The sequence below is a fragment of the Lagenorhynchus albirostris genome, chromosome 13 (genome assembly GCF_949774975.1).
Source record: "Lagenorhynchus albirostris chromosome 13, mLagAlb1.1, whole genome shotgun sequence".
NCBI lineage: Eukaryota > Metazoa > Chordata > Mammalia > Artiodactyla > Delphinidae > Lagenorhynchus > Lagenorhynchus albirostris.
Window position 1 is genome coordinate 34,867,563 of NC_083107.1, and position 22,806 is coordinate 34,890,368.

Genomic DNA, 22,806 nt, shown 5'->3' on the forward strand with positions numbered 1-22,806 from the left:
GGCAGATCTGCTGGGGGAAGGGCAGGGGACGGGCAGTCACGGACCGGGGTCAGGAGGGGGTCGGGAGCTAACCAGAACCCAGCGGTGGGGCGGAGGGAGCTTGGAGCTGTCGCTTTTACAGCTGGGATATGTGTGCGTGTTGTGGCGGTTGTGTTGTTGTGAACGTGCGAGACTTTTTTTTTTTTAAGGCTCGTATTGCTGGCGCGAAGGCTGCTTCACTCTTGAGTTCTGTGGCCGGGTTTGCATCCAACTTACTTTAGTGTGTTTCTGTTAATTTCCCTGTGTTTTAGCTTAAAAACGTACCTCTCCACCCTCTTTTCGCCCGTACCCAAGTGAATTGATTTTGAATGTGTATGTATGTTAAACTTGATGTCTCATTGGTTTTTAAGTTAGAAATCTACAAGTCATCTTGGTCGTGACCGCCTATGACTGAAAGGGAGGGGGCTGAGGGGAGCCAGCTGTCCCAAGCCCTGGACTTTGTACCATTAAGACAGGGTGCCGTCAGAGGGCCACTGCATCGAGAGAAAGATCATAAATTGTTTTTTTTCCCCCTTGGCCACGAGTTATCTTACTTTTAGCAGAAGTAATAGTAATAGATTGAGATTAGAGTTCTGTGTTTATCCTTAAATTTCTCAAAAAGATTAGATATAATTTGTTTTAGAATAACTTTTTGCTTGCAAGCTGGTTAATTTCAGGATGTTTCAGGAGGTGGAAAGGAAGTTTTTACAGGCACTGAGTGGGGAAGGACAATCATCAGGGCGAGACATCCAGCCTCAGACCATACTAGTTTTAATTTTAATTAAGTCGGGCAGCCTCATTTGGTCTTAAGGAAGACAGTATATGTTTTCAAGCTTTGTTCATGAAATATACTGTTTGATTTCCCAATATATGTCAAGAAATGTACATAATGTGTGTAAAGAGCCTAGAAGTTGTAGCCAATAGGATCCCTGAGGCCTTAAGTGTTCAAAGTAGCCTTTTATAATTAGGGACTAGTCTCTGACAAGAGTGAAGTGGGCTCTTGGCTGCACTCAACCCCTGGAGGACAGTCCACCTGATTGCCTCTGGGTTGTTTTGCTGATGGGGGGGGTAGTTGTTCAGCTACTCAGAAGGCGTATCTCACCCCTAGAGTTCCTCCCAGTCCTCCCCCTTTTTATAGCCGTCTATTCTGATTTGAGTGTAGTAGGGTGTGCTCTGAGGATGAAAATACCCATCCTCAGATCCCTGCTTCTGGCACGAGCAAGAAGAGCTCGTTCCTGCATCTCCGCTTTCCTGTTCATTTTAGCAATTTCTTCGTGGAAAAACGACAAAAAGAGAGATAAATGTTAGAAATTTTCCTTTAGCTTTATTGATTTACTTGGAAATATCATATGTTAATGTAAAGTTGTCTATGTTGTTCATCAGGTTTGGAGCCCTTTAACATAATTTTTATTTCTTTCCTCTCCCCTAATTAAAATGTGCATAACCATGTTGCTGTCAGGTGAGAAATCTTATGAAATGGATTTGACAGCCTTTCTTTTTCTTAAACATTCAGCTCTGTTCCTTGTGTTTTTACAATAGGTGGGAGAGAAGACTCACATTTTATAATACCAACCAAGTGTACGACACGAGTGTCCTAGGGAACAGTTTTATTGTCAGGCGAGTGTCACAGCTTCTTAGGTAACAGCTGCTCCGGCCTGTTTCCCTTAAAAAAATTAGAAAGGGGTACTAACTCAGATTTAGAAAACCTTTAGACTTCTATTTGCTGAATTGTCCCCTTGAAAGCTTTTTTATTTAATTGAGAAGCTGAAATATAAATTTTATCCATTTGCCATGAACTGAATTATTAATAATGAGATACTTAGTATATATTTTGATATTTTAAAACTCAAATTTGTGTAGCAGCTGATAGCTTTTGGCATATGCTATTTTAAACAGTGTTCCAATGACAAAATAAAAGTTACAATGCTACTTAGAAAGGCGCACACACACAAAACAGATAAAAAACATATAAGGGGAGGTTGAAGATATATACATATATACAGACATACAAATACATAAAGATTTTTTTCTGTCAAAAATTAAACTGACAGAAAATAATAAATAAAAATAAAAGCATACTTCAAATTATCAGTAGCAAATTATACCAAAAGTTTGCCCTTGGTCAAAATATTTTACACTTTAGCTATTTAAGAAAGTTAAAAGTTACAACAGAAACCCTTAGAGGTTTCTTTTGCTGTGGTTCCTTGTTAGAGAACACTAGTAAAAGCATGCAGCTTTATTTTATATTTTGTTTATGTCAATAAAAAACAAGACGACTTTGTCAGTATTACAACAGAGATTTTTAAAATATATAGGTAAATATGGCATTTAGGAGTGTGAACTTTAATTCACTTGTAGAACTTCTTAAAATTTTGTTGCTATAGAAATTTCATATTTACTGTTACGGCCTATCCTATAGGAGATAGCTGCAGTTGCAGTAGTTTCTTGCCAAAGGAGAGAGGGAGAGGGGGCAGAGAGACGAGAGAGAGGTGTCTCTGATTGCTGAGTGCAAAGATCAGGTGTATGCTCAAGGCACCAGAGGGCAAGCTCCAGTTTTAAGTGAAAATGGCCTTGAAATAAGGGTAACAGCTACTTTCATAGGTCTTTCCATTAATCAACACTGACCAGCAGAACACGAACATCTAAAAATGCAGTGGCCACTGCATATGCACATATCATATATTTTCTACTGACTGTTAATAATTATTCCTTAAACAGTTGGCCGAAACCCCCAAGCTAGGACTCCTGCTTAAGAAATGGGTGGATATTTAATTTAGTTTCAATATTCTTGAAGGAAAGAGCAACTAACCAAAGTTAGCGTATCTTTTAAAAGAAATTATTGTCTCCAGTGGCTAGTGCGGTTGGTGTTAAAGGCAAACTTGTGCCCTCCGTGCAGATGCTGGGAAACCCTGTGAGCAGCACTGTCCCCTGGAGCGCCCATCACTCATTGTGTGGAGCAGTGTCTTTCTCCATGAGCACTGTGTGGCAGTTCATTCTTTGTATGAATCTGTGAATGGCATATGTCAGGCCAATAAGACGACATTCCTATTCTGGGTAATAAATAGATGCCTTGTTTTTTTTTTTTTTTCCTTGAAGATCATGAGACAAACAAAAACATGCTTGGCTGTCTAAAAATTTTCTTTGAAATACAAATAAAAATTTCAAAATAAAAACATCGCAATATCTTTGAAAACATATGATTCCTAATAGGACAAAACAGATGCTTATCATTTAAACAAGCACCACATAGAGACAATGAAAACTCCCTTTTGGAAGGAAATTCTGCTGTCTTTGTGGTCTGAGGGCTGCTGAAGCTGGAAAGCCTCCTTCGTCTCCTCTCAAGATCTCCCGTCCCTCCTCTCAACTTAATTGGGAATCCCTGCCAGGATTCACTTAAGCAAACCCCACAATTTGATGTATCTATCTTAGCAACCTGGGAACACAGAAGCTGTATTCCGCACCAACTGCAGCTTTCAGTTCAGAATGGAGTCAGCATCTGCTCTCTTGTCTGGCCTCCTCTTACACTTGCACGCCGTGTGTCCAGAGCTGGCCCTGCCCCTGAGCAGGGACGGCAGAGGAGGGCTGAGTGTGCCCGTTCGGCGCCGCCCCGAGTGGAGTGAGCAATGCGGATGCGCGGGGTGGGGGCCGGAGGGAGGAGAGTGGAGGACAGCTCTGGAGCCGACCGTGCAGCTGCTACAGCAGGTCTGACTAGTTTTAGGTGCCCAAAGGCAGCTTTGTTTCTCCAGTAACTCCAGGTAGCAGCAAACCTCAGCTCTTAAAACGAATTCATGTCTGAATTACTATCTTTCTGTCCCTTTGCAAAAACCTGTAGCTTTGCAGAGTTGCTATTTAATTCTAAGCTTTTTTTCCTTTAAAAACCTTCATAGGTGGTTAACTGAAAGCAAGATGATAAACCAGGCATTTTTGTGCTTCTAAGGAGTTTCATGTAGAATAGTGAAGGGGAAGGAATTCTCACTCTTCAGGACACACACACACACACACACTCATTCACTCGTGTTTCTAGCTGTCTGTGTGAACCTGTTGAACAAAAGTAAAAAGTATTACTTGATCATGCCGTGGTAAGAAAATTAAATAATGAAGCGTTACTTGCTGCAAATCAACCTTTAGCCCCTTGCTCTGCTCTCCTGGCTGACTGCTTATCATTCCACGCCAGCCGCAGCTCCCGGGCTTCAGGCAGGCCTGCTGGAGTACCCCACCCTGGTGTTTAGAAGTGTTGAGTTAAACTCTGGGAATCTGAAAGTCCCAAGGTCATCTCTGCACCAGAACAGGTTTGCATAAAATTCTAGCCACACCAATGAGATAACGAGGTGGTGACTGTTTTAATCTGATCCTCCCTTAGTGGTTACCCATTTTACAATAATACATGATACAGATTTGCTTTTCAGATTTCTTTCCCTTTTTGAGGAGGGAATCTCCATGTATGTGTGTACTTCTCTGTCTTCTCTGCTGTCGTAGAAAACCCAACTGGCAGAGGAATTTGAGCACCATGCGTGGTCCGTAGCTGATGAAGAAATTTTTGCGTTGCCTCTGTGCTTGTCACAAACCTGGTGATGGTCTTTTCTGAACAGTTTTTTAAACAGACCGCTTTTAAAAATATTTTTATTATGGCCGGAAATATAAAATAAAATAGATTTTACCTGGTGTTGGTTGTTAGCTGTCTAACAGTAGCTGGTTAACAAATTCAAAGCGTGGATTCCTCAAGTGGCACCTGCCTTCTTGCTTCTGAAGCCCCTAAAGATAGGCAGGATGTTCAGGGGTGGCAGTGGGGTGGGTTGGAGGCAGGTCTCCTTAAAGGTCCTTGAAGATCATAGAAGTTGAAGTTCTGACAGGTAGTTTCCTTAGAAAATAAATATTTATTACATTCAGTGTGGTGCTCTGATTAATTTTATTGTATTTGACTAAATGACTTTGTGTAAATAAAGTTCTGTGGGTCATTAATTATCAATACCCAGAAGTCCTTGGGAAGAAATACTTTTATCTCAAAATAGCCCCAAAATAATTATTTAAAAAAATGAATGGCTGCCATCTTTATTAAGTATCATTCACTGCTCTCAAGCATAGTTTGTATCCTCATTTCCTTTTTCTACTTTGTGAATTATTCAAGTATATGATATAAAGTTTAAATTGTCTTTGTAAAACCTTAACAGGAGCCTGCCTAGTTCTTAGAATTAACTAAAGTAAACATTCTGAATATGTACGTTGCTTATATGAAACAGATATTTACATAGTAGAATAGTTATCTCCTCCCCTTTACGCATCTCTTAAGTATATGTCTTTTATCATGTACCTTAAATTTTTATACCCATATGTCATATTGTAAAAATGTGATAGTTTTCTTTTAAGGAATCCAGGTTTAGACCATACAGTACAGTGTTTAGATTTACTCAGTGAGTAAATAAGTAAATAAAGAATATTTATCTGGTTTTCCTCTTTAGATTGCATGTGAAAGTTAAAAGAAATATGTTCTGTATTTGTGAGGAATATAAAGCATGTCTTCTTTTAAGTGATTTTTCACAGTAATAAAGCATCCCCAATTTGAAAACAAAGATGATTAAAAACTAATAATAACCTGTAAGAAACACTTTCATAAAAACACTTCCCGACATAGCATACTTCGTTTTTGTTAGTTTTATTCAGTGGCAAGTTAGTTGGCTAACAAAACCTAGATGGTGATCTTTTGTTTTAATTAAGATGCAATTTTATTTTTCACAGATTTGTTCTAGGAAATTATATTTACCTGTTTTAGTATGACTGTTTTATGTATCTGAGAGCGCTCTTTAAAACAACAACAGAAAACCAAAACACTGCCACATACTTTTGGCAAAGCATTGGGTTTCTACCCTAAGCTTTTCCCCTCTGACCTTGTATATGAAGGGTCTCTAGTGTGAGAGGAAAAACAAGGTATCTTTGGAGAAAAGATGGTACAGGAGGGTTGACACCAGAATCCCATGCAGGCAATTACAAGTACTGGAGAAAAAAATATTTTCATTATGCATGGGAATGGGGGTGGGGTGAGGCTGGCTAGCCTTTACTGGCACATAATCTTAAGGGAAAGAACTTAAAATCTAAGAATTCCTTCCCTTAATGATAATGAGGCTTTAGATTCAGCATGCTAAAGATGTGTTCCTGACACCAAATTAGTGTGGACTAGCATCATAATTTTAATGACTACAATAATATATTATTTATAAAAACATAATAATAGTTCATGTTTGCCAAGTTTCATATGGAAGGATTGGTGGTAATAGTTGGTGTCTTATGAACACTGTTATTGAACATACAATATCGTAGAACTTCAACTTGTAATTTGAATAGGAAGAATTCCAGCAAGTTATACAATCAACTTGCTTCATTATCTCTTTAAGGTTACCTGAGTTACACTTTACGATTAAACGGCTCCTCCCCAATATTCTTTATGAAGTTTTCCCAAATAACTGCCTGAAGCCATTTCTGTTCAGTGTGGAGGTAATTTCCTGTTATTAAGAAGCAATAGGATTATTGAAGGCTTTTCTATCCTAGTAAAATTCCTACTGCTAACCTTGAGAATCACCTTAGGATGCCCCCACTGGAAATTCTGAACTGCTGGCTTCTCCCAGTCCACATCTTATCAACTCGGGTTGTATGTTTGTTGTTGTGTGTTTGTTCTCACTTCAGGAGTCCTCCATGGATTTTTTAACCATGGTTTTGGAAACATCAGTGTTACTTATATACAGACAACAACCTTTTTTACATGTAGTATTTCCAGATTTTGAACCATAGCATAAAATAATTTAGTTTGGTCTTTGCGGGGCTCTTGGCTTGCTTAGCAGTGTCCTATGGAGACCTGAATTTGGGAACAATCTTGGAAATGTGCATGCTTTGAGAGATCTCTAGTTAGAAATTGCAGTGAATAACCAGACTTCAGGAGTGCCTGTTGCTCTGCTGCGCCCCCTCGTGGTTAGATGTGATATGCTCTTTCAAAGCTTAAGAGGAGTCTCCACTTGTACTGGGCGTGCTTGTTTACATAGAGCATTTATAGCTTTCTTCTATGTAAAATAACCTATCAAGTTAATATAAGTTCTCGCTAAGGGTGTAAATAGTTTATCGTGCTTATTTGATTTTTTACTTTGTAGAATTTTAAAAGTATGTATTGGTGTGTGTGGGGGTGTGTGTGTGTGTGTGTGTTTTACCTTTTTCTTATGGAAAATTCCCAACACACTCAAACTTTAAAGAGAAGAGTACAATGCATCCCTTGTGCTTATCACCCGGCTTCAACAGTTATCAACATTTTGTCAGTTTTGTTTCATCTTCACGGCCGTTTTCTTCTAGAACATTTTAAAGCAAATTCCAGGCATCGTATCATGTTATGTTTTTGTTAAACTTAAGTTTAGAAACTGTATAATTCGGCTCAATCTTTTACTTTAGGTGTGCAGTGCTTTTAGCCAGAATTGTTAGGTAAAATAAGAGAATTGTTGGCATTCTCAGTATCTTTGGAAGAGGTGACTGGTGTCCCTAGCTTCCTAAGAGTTAGGTTTAAAACCTAAAATTCCCAGCTGGCGGAGGAACCAGTAAGACAGGATATTAGAAACATTTTCTAGTACTTAACAGTTACATTCTAAAAAGCCCATGTTGCTTTCCAGATGTTTATTAACAAGGCTGTAATTTATTCCAAAGAAATACTCATTTGAAACACTCTCTCCCAGAATTTGCCTACTAAATGAAATTAGTTGTCAACATTTTTAAACGTCCTTTTCTTTTTCCAAGAGAAAATATGATGTTTGACAAACCAGCAGCGTCAGAAACCGTCTTCAATTTAATAGAAGTGTGTAAAAATCCTGAGAGGGAAAGCTAGAGTTTCTTAAAATGTAGACTTGAGGAAGACATCCCCAAACCGTAAAAGTTGTTGTTTTAATTGACTTCGAGGTTGCCTTCCTGGCTTAATTTATGTTTGTCTCCCAGGCTTTAAGACGCTGTCAAGAAAGCAAGGAGGATTGTTCGCGGCGCCCCGGGTCCAAGTGCAGAGCCTGATCGCGGCTACGCGGCCGTGCAGTGCCTGCGGCCGAGCCCGTGTCCCCCGCGCCGCCCGGAGAGCCCGGGGAGGCGCCGCGGCAAACAGTGGTGTCGGGTTACAGCTTCGGAGCCGCGGCGAGCGCGCCTAACTGGCTTGATCTAGTGACTGGCTTCATAATTACATTGCTGATTTGTTAGGGAAGGCTTTGTCTTACTTACCAATTAGCATGGATGTTACTGCAGGGACCTCATCCTGGATGAGCTTGGGTTTAAAAAAAAAAAAAAAGCTTCCCCGATCCGGGCAGCTTTAGGTGTTCAGTTACTAACCCTCCCTTGTCTTCTGGGAGTCCTCACCCTGTCTGTAAACACGCAGAGGCTTTCTCCCTGTTGGAATTTTTTTGTTTATTTTATTTTACTTTGGCTGCGTTGCGTCTTCGTTGCCGTAGTTGCGACGAGTGGAGGCTACTCTTGGTTGCGGTGCGCGGGCTTCTCATTGCGGTGGCTTCTCTTGTTGCGGAGCACGGGCTCTAGGCGCGCGGGCTTCAGTGCTTGTGGCTCACGGGCTTAGTTGCTCCGCGGCATGTGGGATCTTCCCGGACCAGGACTCGAACCCGTGTTCCCTGCATTGGCAGGTGGATTCTCAACCACTGCGCCACCAGGGAAGCCCTCCCCGTTGGAATTTTGCCCGTGTTTCTGCCGTTCCCTAAGGCCAGAGGCAATCACTTTGGGGTCTGCAGGAGTGCTGACCCACAGCGCCTCCTGGAGGCTCACCACCCCGGTTTTGGGGGAACTGCACCGGCCACAGCGCATGGCACACCCCCGCTGGGAGATCCTTTCAGGTTGACCCCCCTTTCTGTCAGCTCTCTCCCCGATCTGCCGATCTGCGGCACCACCACCTAGCATGTCCCTTCAGGGTGGCCTTTCTGTTCTCCTGGTGGGTTCTGTTGTTACTTGGGGGAGGAGGGGTGTTAAAAGCATAGGTGTTATCAGATTTCTGAGTCCTGGGTGTTTTTTAAGGTGTAATATTTTAACAGTGTGGAAAGTTGTCTGAGCAAACCTGGCTTCCCCCCGTAGAAGGAGGTTGGGGCCTCTCCTTCCTTCCTGGGAGCTGCTGTGTGACTGTCTGACAGAAGAGCCTTTTCCCAGAGTTCGCCCATAGCTGGTGGGAGGTGTCCTGGTTAGGAGCAGAGGCTCTCCATTTGGACCACCTCTTCTGAGGATCCAGAGCGCATTGTAAGGCAGGTGTATGGGGTGAGGAGAGGAGAGCTGAGAATATTCTGTTTCAGAAGTTGTCTCACCAGCATTTCTGGCCAGCCTCTCTTCTGCTCTTGGAAGACTGTCGCACACTCAGTAGTTTTGCCAGGGGCACTCCTTTCTTCTTCTACTGCCCCCAAAAGAAACTGAAAGAATGTGTTTCCACTTACAGGACTTTGGGTTTGGTGGCTCAGGATGTCAGAGTGAGGAAATCGCCTCTGCTAGCCCGTTTGAAGACACTCGTCACATGTCTCGTCTTAGCTTCTTTTTTCTTCAAACTGGCTAGATCCATGAGGAAAAATCGTCGTTCTGAATCATGGGCATTACCCTAAATGCCTCGTTTTTATGATTTTTAGTGTCAGCATGGGCACTTCTGGACTCCTCAGCAACCAGTAATCACACGAGTGGTCACACAGGATGGTGTAGTTGAGGAGATTGGGGACCCTCTGGATTAGGAGCCTTTCACTTGAGAGATGTGAACTTAGTGACACAGGCATTAGTGTGCAGACCAGTGACTCATCCCAAAGCAGGCACCAGGGTCTTCACCCTGGTGAGGATGTAGAAGGAGACCAGTTCTCTGGGAGCCGAGGGCCCCACTAGTAACTACCCTTCCCCAACAGAAGACACCAGGGCTGAGTTCTGCCTCGTTAACTGACTGTTGAGACAATACGTCACTTAAGCCTGCTACACTCGAAAGCCCTGGATTTCTAGTTGTCACTTACTACTCCAAAAGGAAATTGGAACAAGCTTTTGAAAATGTACACGAAGTACAAACCATCGGGCCTTGAGGTGTTCTGGAGTGAGTCTTTTGGGATCTCCCCTGTCTGCCCCACCTCTGTGTGTGGACCAGCATCCCTCCGCCTGGATGGATGAGCTAAGCTGGGAGCCATTTCCACTCCCTCCCCGGCCACTTGCCTCAGCTCTCAGCTGCCTCTTTGATCATGTGGTCAGTCATACCGTCCCCAGTCATTTCCTCCCTTCAGAAGTTGGAACTAAGCTATCAATTTTGACCTTCTTTTAAATGCCTTTTGTAGCATTAATTCCCTTAGATACTGAGTAGGATGAGATGGAGGGTTTTCCTTCTCTCTGGGGTGATCACTATTTGGGGGGATGAATTGAGTTAAAGCATAATGCAGTCTTTTGCATCTTTTTTTGACCCGCAGCGAGTCAGAAAGACAGCCCTAGTGGTGCGCAGAGAAGGGCTCCCAGTTTGGGCCTCTCACAAGCCCGAGCAGTGATGCTGCCCGCAGGGGCTACACGGCCCGCTCTGTGCACCTGTCAATCAGCGGCCACTAGGCTCTGGGCCTCTCGGAAGCACTAGTGGCCACAGAGGGCTGCAGGTTAAAGCAGTGGATTTTGTTGTTGTTAGTGGGGATGACAGAAGTGGTGGTTTGCAAAAGTAGATTTAATATTCTTAATTTAAAAATCATAACATTTATTTTGACAGCTCCGAGAGTGATTTAAAATTTTTTTCCAAGGCATAGCTTTTAAACAGTTGAAAAACATTGAGTTTAAAAGAACATTTTTGATTGCTTGTGTTTTTCTTTTAATGTTTGCATTTTTTTCCCATAATGCCTTAAAAAATATAAAAGCTACGAAAAGCTCCCTTTTAACACATAGGTACTCTGCCAGTTTCTCTTTGGACATTGGGCATAAGGCCTCACTGCCATTCACTCTGTGATCACAGCAAGAAGAATCTAGGCCCCAGTGAGCAGGTGGGATCTGATATATCAGTCTGAGAAGCTGAGCTTTATCATTGAAATTGAGCTGAAGACATCTTAATTCTGCATGGAGTCTTTCTTTTTTAATGTCAGCTGCCATCACAGAAACGCTGCTCATTCTTTTTTTCCTTACCTGCTTAGGCACAAGTAGGGAAGCCCTTTAGGCTCCAGTTTAATTGAGTAAAGATATTCTCAGGCTTACATATGAAATAGCTGGATGGGGAAGAAAGGAAGTCATGGTTTTCAAAATGAGGTCCGCAGACCAGCATCACCTGGAAACTTGATGGAAATGCACATCTTGGGCCTCCACACCAGACGGACTGAATGAGAATCTGGGATAGTGTGTGTGTGTTTGGGGGTGGGGGGCAGCATTCTGTGTTAACTAGCCCCCTTGGTGAGTCTGACGCTCCCCCAAGTTTGAGAACTAAAGGGAGGCATCCCTGCCCACCCGCTGTGCCTCGGATACTGACAAATCTCCTTACCCAGGGTCTGCCCTGTACAGCTGTGCCCTCTGAGATTCGTTCAGCCTTCCCCTTTGTCATACCCTCCCTCCCATGCCAAGTTTACAGTCAGAGCCAAAGACACACATCTCTGTCTTTGTTTTACAGTCCTTCTCTGGCTGTCCCTCAGTGTCTTTTCTCATTCTTTCCATTTACTATTCATCCAGTGACTCTTTCTGGAGCATCTTCGGTGTATCAGGGACTGCCCTAACCTGAGAACACAGAGACGAACGGAACAGTCTGAAACCCTCAGAGGGCTTACTGTCTGGGGTGGGAAACAGACATTGAGAGACAATCCCGCCTTAAACAGAAACCTCAGATCCTATCCCCTTCAGAAGTCCCCTGGTCACCTCAGTCTGTACTAATCTCTCAGACTCCCTGCTGTGGGAGCCATTCAGAATCTGGAATTGCAGACTCCCAAACAGGTGATATCTTCTCCTGTTTCTCTGGTTCTTTCTCTTCTGAGGAATCTCCCAGTGACATGTGACTTTTGACTATCTGCCCAAGCGGATGGTAGCTTTTGAGGGCAGGGTCCTTCCTAATGAAAGCGGCACAACTGCAAGCCAGGTTTAGTATCTGGAGAGGTTTATTCACTATTAAACTTCCTGGAAGACTCCGGCAGAGAAGTGTTCATTTGTATTTGCTACCCTTGAGTTTTGGTCTCTATTTTCAAAACTTAGATCGCTGCAGTTACTACTTGCCAAAATTTACGTTAAGCAAATCAGAATGCTAGGAGTTTCTTTCTAGCAAGCTTCTTGGGGAGGGAGGGTGTTTTATCTGGACCCTTATATTAAGAGCCAGTGAATATTCAATAAAAGAGTGGCTGTGGTTAGTTTTAGGCCCCTCTGGGTGGGCTGGAAAGGGAGGGAGCGCCCACCTGACTCCCCCATGTGGGGATCTCTAACCAGCCCTGAAGCTCAGGGCCCCTTCTGGGCCTTTGACTGAAAGATTGGTAGAAGACATGAGCTTTGGGGCCTGGGTCTTCTCAAGCCAAGGGAGGAGGCAAAGTGGGGCACCAAGCCTCGGGGTGGCCTGGAAACCGACTTATCACAGGCCCCCTTTGGTGAACTACAGGCTACCACCCTGGTGTCCAGGTCCACCGCCAAGGGCCCTCTCGGGCAGGAACAGCAGACACCCCCTTCCCTCTTGTCAGCTTGAAGCCCCTAATGAGCTCCAGCCACTGCTCCATCCTCAGGCTGCAGCCAAGTGAGGCCTTTTAACACGTCACCTGCCTCTCCAGTGGCCTGAAGAGCTATTGCTGTCGTCTTAGCGCGCCCGCCCGAGGAAAAGGCTTCAGGCAGCCTGGCCCTTGGGTTCCTGCGAAGCTTGTCTTTTCTTTGAATTGTGTCTGCTCCAAGGTGTGGCGTTCACACAGCACCGAGTGAGGGTCCTTCTCACTTCCAGGAGCTGGAGGCCTCTTCTGAACGTGGGCAGACGGGACTCTCAACAGTGTGTTAAGCAAACTTTAGGAAAACTTTAAATTTTACAAATTTTAAATTAAAAAAAAACTTTTTTTAACGTTAAGGTTCTACGTAGGAGTGAGGATTAGATTTTACTATGTTGTTTTTCACTCCTTTCTGTAAAAATGTAGATAGACTTCAGATTACAAGTCAGGATTGTGTGCATTTTGCAATCTTACTGGGTGTGTAGAGCAGTGTTGCCTCGTAAAATGAAATAGAAAAATGAAGGCAAACCTGCTTGGAGCCATACTCTATCATGAGTCCTTATTTACACATTTGAGAAGCGTCCAGGATTCGATTCGTCTTGCCTATTCGCGCTCACAGATTTTGCTTACACGGGCCCTCCTCTGTCCCCTTCCAGAGAGCATTACGAATGTCTTACCAGGCTTTCCCTAAATCATTAAGATTATCACACAGCTATGACCAGCTAGATCATTCTAATTGGAAATTAGGCGCTTCTCATGTTGAAATCTCTCTGAAAAGTATCTCCATAGATCTCCCGCAGCAATGGGAATTCTGCTAAATGCCTCTAGTACCACGTGCTTTTTAAGTATTTAAGTTCTATGTGCTCAGTGATTATTTCTAGAGAAGTATGAGTTATTGAAAAAGCCCTGTTGTTTTTTCCTGTCAACAAGTCCTTAAAAGACAGCTGTGCATGAATGACAAAAAGAAAGGAAAAGTCTACGTTGTCTTTTCTAAGGGTTACTTCTCCAGAAAACCGGTAAAAATTTTAAGTGGCGATGAGCTTACTAATTTGTTTTGAGCTGTGTATTTGGTTTACATTTTGGGACAGTGCTTCTCAAACTTTTTGTGATGAAGGACGATCTTGTTTGTGTTTTCCTCCTTTATAGACTGATACTTTAGAAAAACATGACAAAAATAATGACTAGAAAAATGAAATAAGAGTACAAAATGTAAAAATAGAAGCCTCGTTTTAAAAAATTGTATTTACAGAGATACAGTTACTCTGTAAATCTGCTATAAAAGTTTCTAAACAATGCAGTATCTTTACTTACCTCATCATGAACTAGTAACAGTTTACAGACTGGTTCCATCTATGGACCACACTTTGAGAAACACTGTTTTAGAGTGTGTTTTAGAGTGTGTGTGCGTGTGCACTTGTGTACTCTGGTACACGTTTGGATGTATTGGGTACATTCAAATTACAGCATATAACGTAGATTATATAACAGCTTTATATGATAATTAAATGCATTTGGTGAGCTCTTTGGTAAAAATGGAGTTTTTCTAGAAGTGACATTAAATGCTTCAATTGTAAACCAATACAAATGGCATATATGTGAATACAGTTATCTGTTTCAAAACACAGTTGTCCGGTAATACGTCTAAAGCATAAAGTAGAAAGTGTTTTGTAATGTGAAATGAAGTCACCTCCTCTCTGATTCACACTCAAGTTTAAATGGGCACAGATACTTTAGATAGGAAATGTTCTGTGCAAAGTGTATATACAAATGAGGCTTTTAGCACTGAACAGTAGGAAATGTTTCTGTCATGTGAAGCCTTAGATAAGGGAGTTGTTACTATCGTACCTTCCTTGCCTTAGAGAACAGTTAATTATGGGACTGGTCTTTGGTCCTAGTGATAGACAGCCATTTTCTTAATGTTTACAAAGTGAGAGAAAGTGCTTCCTACAAGCAACTCCACATTCTTTGTGAGTGTTAACAAATTCTCCAGCTGATTCTGACTTGATGGCTTGCAGCTGTCTTCATCCTTCTCTCCTGGAGACTGAGGCACATGAAGGCAGTCACCCGGAGTGGGACTTGTGCACCAGGCTCTGTGTCCACCTGCATGTCTGTCTGCCTGGAGGGGCAGCGTGGCCTTCTTTCACAAAGCCTTGGGAGGAAGTTCTGGGAAGTTTTATTATGGTTAGCCTTATTCCTTTAGGATGAGACTCCTAATTGAAAATGATAATGAGGTGTCCGCGGAGATGTTCAGCCCCTTGAAGACCAGGCCTTATTCCTGTGCAGGACTACCCACTTTCTGGCCGAGTGCCCAAGACAGCGTAGATGCGGGCTGAGTTAAAGGATTGAAGGAGGCCATTCGGTAAAAGGCAAGTCGCCTTTAGAAGAAAAACTGGATAACTACAAAGCACTTTCTTGTGTGTGACGATATCAGAAAGAGTGAGTGGCCTTGGGGAGAGCATTAACACGTGCCTGTGGGTAAGTGGCGTAGAGGGCATAGGGAGCGAGCGTGGGCCTGGCTTGATTAGAAGCATGTCTGCTGGTCTGAACAACGGCGTAAGGACAGCTTTCTTGATTCACTGGTTGGAAAGTGAGGTCTCTGAGTCAAAGGCAGGTGGACTTGAGATTGCCGTTTAGCTGGTAGAAGTTCTGAGATGAAGGACCACTCCCCTGAAGGCACAGACAGCTGAGGGCATCTCCACTCAGGCCAGAGCACACAAGGAGACCTCTGAGGCTGTGCGTGTCAGGCGAGGTAGGCAGGAGTTAAAATCCAACCCATTCCCCAGTGCTCAAGGTCTGAGATAGGAGGTCATTGTTTCTTTGAAATCCCTGCTGGAATCACAGTAGGTATTGTTTTAAGAAATGTGTTGAGTACCCAAACAGCAATGCTTATAATCAGAGCAAATTTCTTTTAAATTAGTCCAGTTGCACTCAGGCATGGCTGCATGCGATGAAATTGAGCCATGGGAAAACTTGGGCTGGGCAATCCACCTTCCTCCACTTGATTCTAGACGGAAAAGCAGTGGCAGCTCAATCACTGTGGTCATTTAACACAGTCCAAGCACTTCGCCACATGTCACCAAACAGGCAGAAAGGCTCTATGTGTGATGAGGAAGGAAACGGCATTTTGAAAGTACACGTGTTTCTACCAAAATTGTACATATTCCCTTTTCTCCAACTGGGTTCTTTTCATCGCTCTAGGTGTGTTCAAGCTGTAATCTATGATACCTTTACCTGTTTAGGTCATAGTATTGTCAGTGTTTTCTTGGGCTTTAAAAATAGATCTGTTTGGGGGAGGGAAGTTGAACCTGCATGGTAACGCCGTAGGCATGCGAACGCAAGCCCAGGAGCACAAAGTCAAAATCACGGTTTCCATGGTAACGTTTAACTTGTCTGTGTTGTACACATTTCTCAAGAAATACATTCAACAGACTACCCAGTGATAAAAATTGCTCCACCGGCACACAAAGGTAGATTTCCCAATGAATTCCTCTGTTGTAACCGACCCTGGGCAGGGAGCTCAAGTCCGGGTCCTGACCTCTGAATCCACATCTTTTTTTAGGGTAGAAATTCTTTTTTGTGGGATTGATTCCATCTCCTTCCTTTCTCCTTGGCAGATATATGTTGGGGAAAGGAGGAAAACGGAAGTTTGACGAGCATGAAGATGGGCTGGAAGGCAAAATTGTGTCCCCCTCCGACGGTCCGTCCAAGGTGTCTTACACCTTACAGCGCCAGACTATCTTCAACATTTCCCTTATGAAACTCTACAACCACAGGCCCCTCACAGAGCCCAGCTTGCAAAAGACCGTGCTCATCAACAACATGTTGAGGCGGATCCAGGAGGAGCTGAAGCAGGAGGGCAGCCTGAGGCCCGCGTTCCCCGCCTCTTCGCCGCCCGCCGACCCGCTGGGCTCCAGCTACCGGGAGGCACCGCCTGCCTTCAGCCACCCCGCGCCCGCGCCCTGCGAGCTGGGCGGCGCTGCGCCCCTGGAGGCCTGCCTCACCCCCGCCTCACTGCTCGAGGACGACCAGGACACGTTTTGCACTTCCCCGGCCGCGCAGCCTGCGGCCCCCGCCAGACTCGCACCTCCTGCCCTCCCGCCGGAAAAGGACAGCTTCTCCTCCGCCCTAGATGAGATCGAGGAGCTCTGTCCCACATCTACCTCCATGGAGGCCGCGGAGGCCACCACCGACGACCCGAAAGGGGACTCCGGCGGGCCCGGCGCGCAGAGACCCGAGGGGCTCCAGGACGGCCGGCCCGACGACCCGAAACTGATGGACTCCCTGCCCGGCAACTTTGAGATCACCACGTCCACGGGCTTCCTGACAGACTTGACCCTGGACGACATCCTGTTTGCCGACATTGACACGTCCATGTACGACTTTGACCCCTGCACGTCCGCGTCGGGGACATCCTCAAAAATGTCCCCCGTGTCGGCCGACGACCTCCTCAAGACGCTGGCCCCCTACAGCAGCCAGCCCGTCGCCCCGAGCCAGCCTTTCAAGATGGACCTCACGGAGCTGGACCACATCATGGAGGTGCTGGTCGGGTCCTGAGCCCCGGGGCCCGTCGCCTGCACCCCGCACCCCGACAGCTCTCCGCACTGTGCATGTACCCTTGCTTGCCTTTTTCTGAGAAAAAGAACATTCTACAAAAGGATCACACTAGTTTTTGCTTTGAGCAGAGTTGGAGTGCCTTCATCCAAGTATGACCACTTTTAATATGCTTTTTTGAGTGGTTCCTCAGAGACCTAGTACCCGGGAATAGGAAAGAATACATTTGAAGACAATGTCGCTATGTGGAATGACAAAAATAAACAGCTCAAGTGAAGCACAAGGAATAAGTTGGAAAAGCTGTAAATTGCATGTGCATATTTGTCTATTTTTTCTATAAGTTTTATTGCAAGAGGTAAAAAAAGAAAATATATATATATATTATTTAGATAATCTCAGTACCTTTTCCGGCATTTTCGCCCTGTATAGGTTGACTTGGCAATTCAGCCTTTTTAGAGGCATTAACTACTCCTCGTAAGTGTTGCATTTACATGGCTGTTTAGAAACTGCTGCCCAAATTTATTTTATATTTTTGTACAGATTCCGCAGTTTATGATATTGTTTTTCTAAAAACAAATGCTGTTTATACATATGAGATAGCTATTTTGATAGGATTTGCTCACATAGTTCCTGCAAACTTCAGATGTACAAGTTGCACTTGTACTTTTATAGAGTTGTAATGTTTTATATGTGTTTGGTGCAAAGAGAAAATTGGATCAAATCAATCCGCAGTTGATGTCCCCAGGCGCGCGCGCGCGCGCGCGCGCGCACACACACACACACACACACACACACACGCAGCGCTTTAAGAAGGGCCAGGAGATATCACACCCAAATTTCACAAGCACCGACCCCCTGGCATGAACACCCGCCAGCACTGTGACTTCCAAAGCCAGAGCCACGTCTGCTCATCAAACTTGCATTAAGCAGTTGGCGGGAGGTGGCCATGGAGCTCGGGGTTTAAGTGATGGTTCTCTTTAGCTCTCTCTCTGGAGGGGAAGGCTACCAAGTACTCATTGTATTTATGCCAAGTCTGCGCTTTTAATTGTTTTTATTTTTTTAAACAAAACCCCAGATCTTTCCCTTTTTGGCATAATTTTTATGAAGACCTGAAATTTTACACACGAACAAAATTTTATGAAAAGCAACTGACCTCTTCATGGAACTAAACCCTGTTGCGACGCTTAGGGCTCGTCAAGAAGGAACTCTCCCCCAGAAGGCATCCATCATGTCGCTCTGTTGTCTTTTCCTGCTTCCCTTCCTTAGAGCTTTCTTTCCCTCTGTTGCTAAGTGCTGAAAATGGCATCTTCACGATCACCACAGTGAGCCCAGCTCTCCTCGGCCCAGCCTAGGATGCACTCTTGTAACACGCATGGCTCCTGAACCTGGAGTTGGTCCCATTACGTCACGGCCTCCGATCTGGTTGCTTTCTTAAATCAACTGCTTTAACTACACTTTACAAGGCTGTTTTACCCAAATACACAGATAGGACTTTCTATGCATGTTCCCCTCCTCCCCCATTGCCATCCTCTCTCTGCCAGGAGAACTTGAGAACTAGCTTTTTATTCCTAGCGGTGTACATTTAATTTTAAAACGTTTGCAATGTATCATGCTTGTTGCCGAAATTGTTAATGGCCTTTCCGTTTCAGTTTTTTCTTTCTTCCAATGGTACTTTAGCTGGTTACAACCTATATTGTTGAAATGCAGGTGGCTTCTTTAGGAATAACTTTTATATTTATTTAAGAATTTTTAAATTATGGGATTTGTGTTGTTGTTGTTGTCTTTGTTGTTGGTCATTTGTCAATATTCAGTCACCAATTCTGCTCACTTCTTGCCATGGATAAAATTGAGTCTTTCTGGCCAATTAAAAAAGACAGCTTTATAAAATGGCACTTTAAACAAGCCATAGATAGTTTTATTTTTATAATACACATGGCAAAGCAAATACACTTTGATGAAGGAACTGCTCATCTAAGCAAAAGATTCGTGTATGATATGATTAAATCTCTCTACGTTCTGATTTACTCACCCCCCCACCCCCTCCCGCCAACTTGAATGTGTTTTTAAAGGCTAATTATCAACTCAGACGAGCAGTGAGAAACCGATCAAACTGCACCGTTCTCCAGCAAGCACCCTCCACCGGACACCTCTTACTACTGCAGATGTGTCATTCCCTTTGATAGGACCAGGGACCATGTAGTTAAGGTGAGGGTTGTGGTAGATGCTTCCGGTGTCACCGTGCCTGTCCGTTTGAAGGGCTTCCTTTTCCTGTAGAGAACAAGTCCGCCCAGGCTCCATGCTTCTGCTAACTCAAGGACCTGGCAGACTCTCCACATGCCGCCCGCATACACATACGTGTACATGCACAATAGTGTTGATTATTCCGGACAATAACAGGGTAAGGCGGCTGATTTGCCATTGTTAAAAACTGATTGATAGTAACTTAGAACAACTGTACTTCGGTTGGATTAGCAAATCGTGTGTTTAAACAAATCCCATATGTTGGGCAGCAGTTCAAATAAGCACAGCGAAGTGTTGCCCACACGTGGTTCTCTGACTCTCCCGCGTTTGTAAGGCTGGGCTTCAGGATCAAAAACAAAAACCCCCAACAGCAGCGCGCAAATGCTTTTTAATTCTCTGGACACCCTCACCGTAAATTCTTGATATTCAAGGTCTAATGAGGAAGACGTGGGGAATTAGTGGCCCTGTTTCAAAAGAACAAAACCATCAAGTGTTCCAGTTATCTTTGTGTCTTATTTTTACAAAGTGATGTCCCGACAGGGAAGAACGTGAGCCTGTGTGTGATCTCCAAGTCCCAGCTTGAGTGTGGGACGTGCTTCCAGATGCCACCCGGCAGCAGTGCCTTCCCGTTTCTAAAGGACATCCTGTGGCATTCAGAGTCAGGCAGGCAGTTTGAGGTGCCTTTACGAGAGGGACAGAGAGACATGCTGGGTGGGGCTGGGAGAGGACAATTATTGACAGTGATGTGCAATGAAGTGACAAGATGAGAGCAGAATAATAAGAGCTTTGAATTTGAAGTGATTTTTTTCATAAGTTATTTATTCCTTTTTTTCTGTGTAAATATATTTATTTTACTGTGGAGCTCTAACAACATCTGGATCATAACATGTGCAGAATGTATGTAGGAATTTATTCTCCTGTAGGAATGTCAATCTGTATTAAAAGGGGGTCCGAGCCAGACCCCTGGGTCTTCTCATCGTATGCACAGTCCACGTTCATTTTTACTCTCTCCTCTAATATGGGTCGATTTGAAATATGCAAAAGGTATGGATGAGGAATGTTTTAATACCTCCAAATTTTTAAGAAAATCAAGCATCAAAGGGTTGATATTTTTTAAAGTTTTTCTAGTCGCACTTTCTCTCTTTATGACAGAAGGGGCATCCACACCGACGCCCTCGCTCACACCCAAGGGTGAGAGCTAGCCACAGCCGCCTCCACCGGAGTGTCTTTCTCAATTGTGCTGTTTATTGCCATAGCCCCTTGGAGTGTCCCAGCTGCCCTGAGATCGATCAAGGAAATTCCTTAAATAAATAAACTCCAAAGAGCCAAAGTGTCAACTTACGGATCATTTTTAAAGCTTAAATTTATTAACCACCTTTGTGGTAAACAATGAATTATGAATCCGCAGGGCAGCCTTCTCAAATGACAGGTGCAAAAAATAATAATAAGAGAGAGAGAGACTCTACTTTGTGCAGCGATTGTTATTCTCTGTATGAATTGTCTTAATTTCAAAATCTTGCTGTTACAAATTGGACCTTTATATGCTTTCTGAAAATAATTGAAAAGAGCATATTTAACCTGTTTCGGCTGGAAATGGTTGACTTCCAGTAACTGCCAACGGCAGTGAGGTGTGTGCGTCCTGCTTATGTACAGTTGTTTTCAGGGCTTCTAAGAATGAGTCTGAATGGTTCTTGAGAATTAGCCAGGATCAAATGCTCTTGCAAGCAAAGCCAATAAAAATTTTGGACGTCTTTTGGGGATAACAAGTTTGGAAGGGAAGTCGGTCCATACGAGCAAACAACCAAGATTTGGAAAAGATGTACATAGTGACATGTTTGGTGCATGGTTTTTGAGGAGGGCTTTTGTCAAACAGGAGGTGTAACCTTTCCCCCACAGACCTGAGAGCTGTGCCTTTTCTATGCAATATTACTAGACGTTACATCGGAACCCAGATGGTTGTATTCACATGTAGGTTTGGGCTGTAATCTAAACAATTGGACAGATTAAATGTACATGGAAATGAGCAGTCTTACTTTTGTAGTTTTATATTATACAATAAACAGTTAAAAGATGAGAGAGGCGTGTTTGCAGTTTCCTTCTGCCCGGAGCACAGCCAGCTCACGTGTCACCGTCTGCCCACGTCAGGGAACGGTCTGCCCGCGGCTTCTGCTGGAGTTGGTGCTGTCACCCGCCCCCTGTCTCTCACTCTCAGGAGCACTCTTCTCTCTCGGTTCTCCCCCTGCCTCTTGGGCCCTTCTCGGACCTCCTCCCCCAACTCTTACTAAACACTGGGTGGGGGGGGGGGGTTCCAGCTCTTTGCTGAGCCTCCACTCCTGCTTGCTTTCCCGAGGGCACCTAATCCACTCAGGACTCTGAAAACGTATTTCCAGCCCCTACCTCTCTCCCAGGCTCTGGACTTGGTATCTGCCAAGCTTTGCCATCTCACGCTCAGTGGGTCTAAACCAGCCTCGTTCCCCCCAGGGGGCTGGGCCTTCCCCTTTGGGCCTCTCTGTGGCCTCATCACCCTTCTCCCAGGTGTGATTCCGCCGCCTCCTTTCCGAACTTACCACAGCTTCTTCCGCAGCCCGGACCCTCTTCCCCCCTCGCCTCCAGTTATTGCATCTGCTTCCTATCTGCTCTTCACTGCCACCTGCTTGTTTCTCTGACATCCTTGTTGCCCTCCCACTGGTATTCCACAGCACCGGTGGTTCACGAATTTGTTGCACATCCTCCAGCAGCCCGACCCACATTTCCACAGTGCGGCTCCCCACCCCTCCCACCATCTTCCACAGGGTCGTGGAGGAGATCCTGGGGAGTCTCCTTGGCAGCGGGGCCGTCTCTGAGGGCATCGTGTGATCTAGCCTCACCTCCTCCGGGCAGTTCCGGGCCACGATACTAGCTGGTGAGGGAATGGGGCTGGAAAATGAGGGTTCCGATCAGTCAGCAGTGGAATATGGTGGCAGAGCGGGGAGCGTTGGGGAGGTATTATAGGTTGAATTGTGTCCTCCGAAAAAGATCTGTTGAAGGTCTAACCCCCAAGACCTCAGAATGTGACCTTAATTCAGAAATAGGGTCTTTACAGAGAAATTAAAATGAGGTTACTCAGGTGGGTCTTAATCCAATGACTAGTGTCCTTATGAAAAAAAAAAAAAAAAGGCGGGGTGGGGGGAGATTTTGACACATGCAAGCACAGAGAACACCATGTGAAGACGAAAGCAGAGATCAGGGTAACATGTCTACACCCAAGGAGCACCAAAGGCTGCCAGCAAACCACCAGAAGCCGGGGGAGCAGGCTGAACAGAGTTCTTCCTCACAGCCCTCAGAAGGCACCAGCCCTGCTGGTACC

The 22,806-nt window shown here is 44.4% G+C and overlaps 1 protein-coding gene across 4 annotated transcripts in view; it reads left to right on the plus strand.

Moving 5' to 3' along the window:
* SERTAD2 (SERTA domain containing 2) overlaps window positions 1–21,534 on the plus strand; it is a 112,952-nt gene extending 91,418 nt beyond the window's left edge. For 2 of the 4 annotated variants that reach the window (XR_009544092.1, XR_009544089.1), the window contains exon 2: window positions 9,455–11,049. Coding sequence is in view for 2 of the 4 variants with exons in the window: in XM_060169146.1 (XP_060025129.1) it covers window positions 16,287–17,222 (936 nt within the window). In the remaining 2 variants the exon portion in view is untranslated. Of the gene's footprint in view, window positions 1–9,454; window positions 11,050–16,282 lie in introns of those variants that run through there. The other 2 variants (XM_060169146.1, XM_060169145.1) reach the window with 1 other exon arrangement.
* The last annotated feature ends 1,272 nt before the right edge of the window (window positions 21,535–22,806 follow it).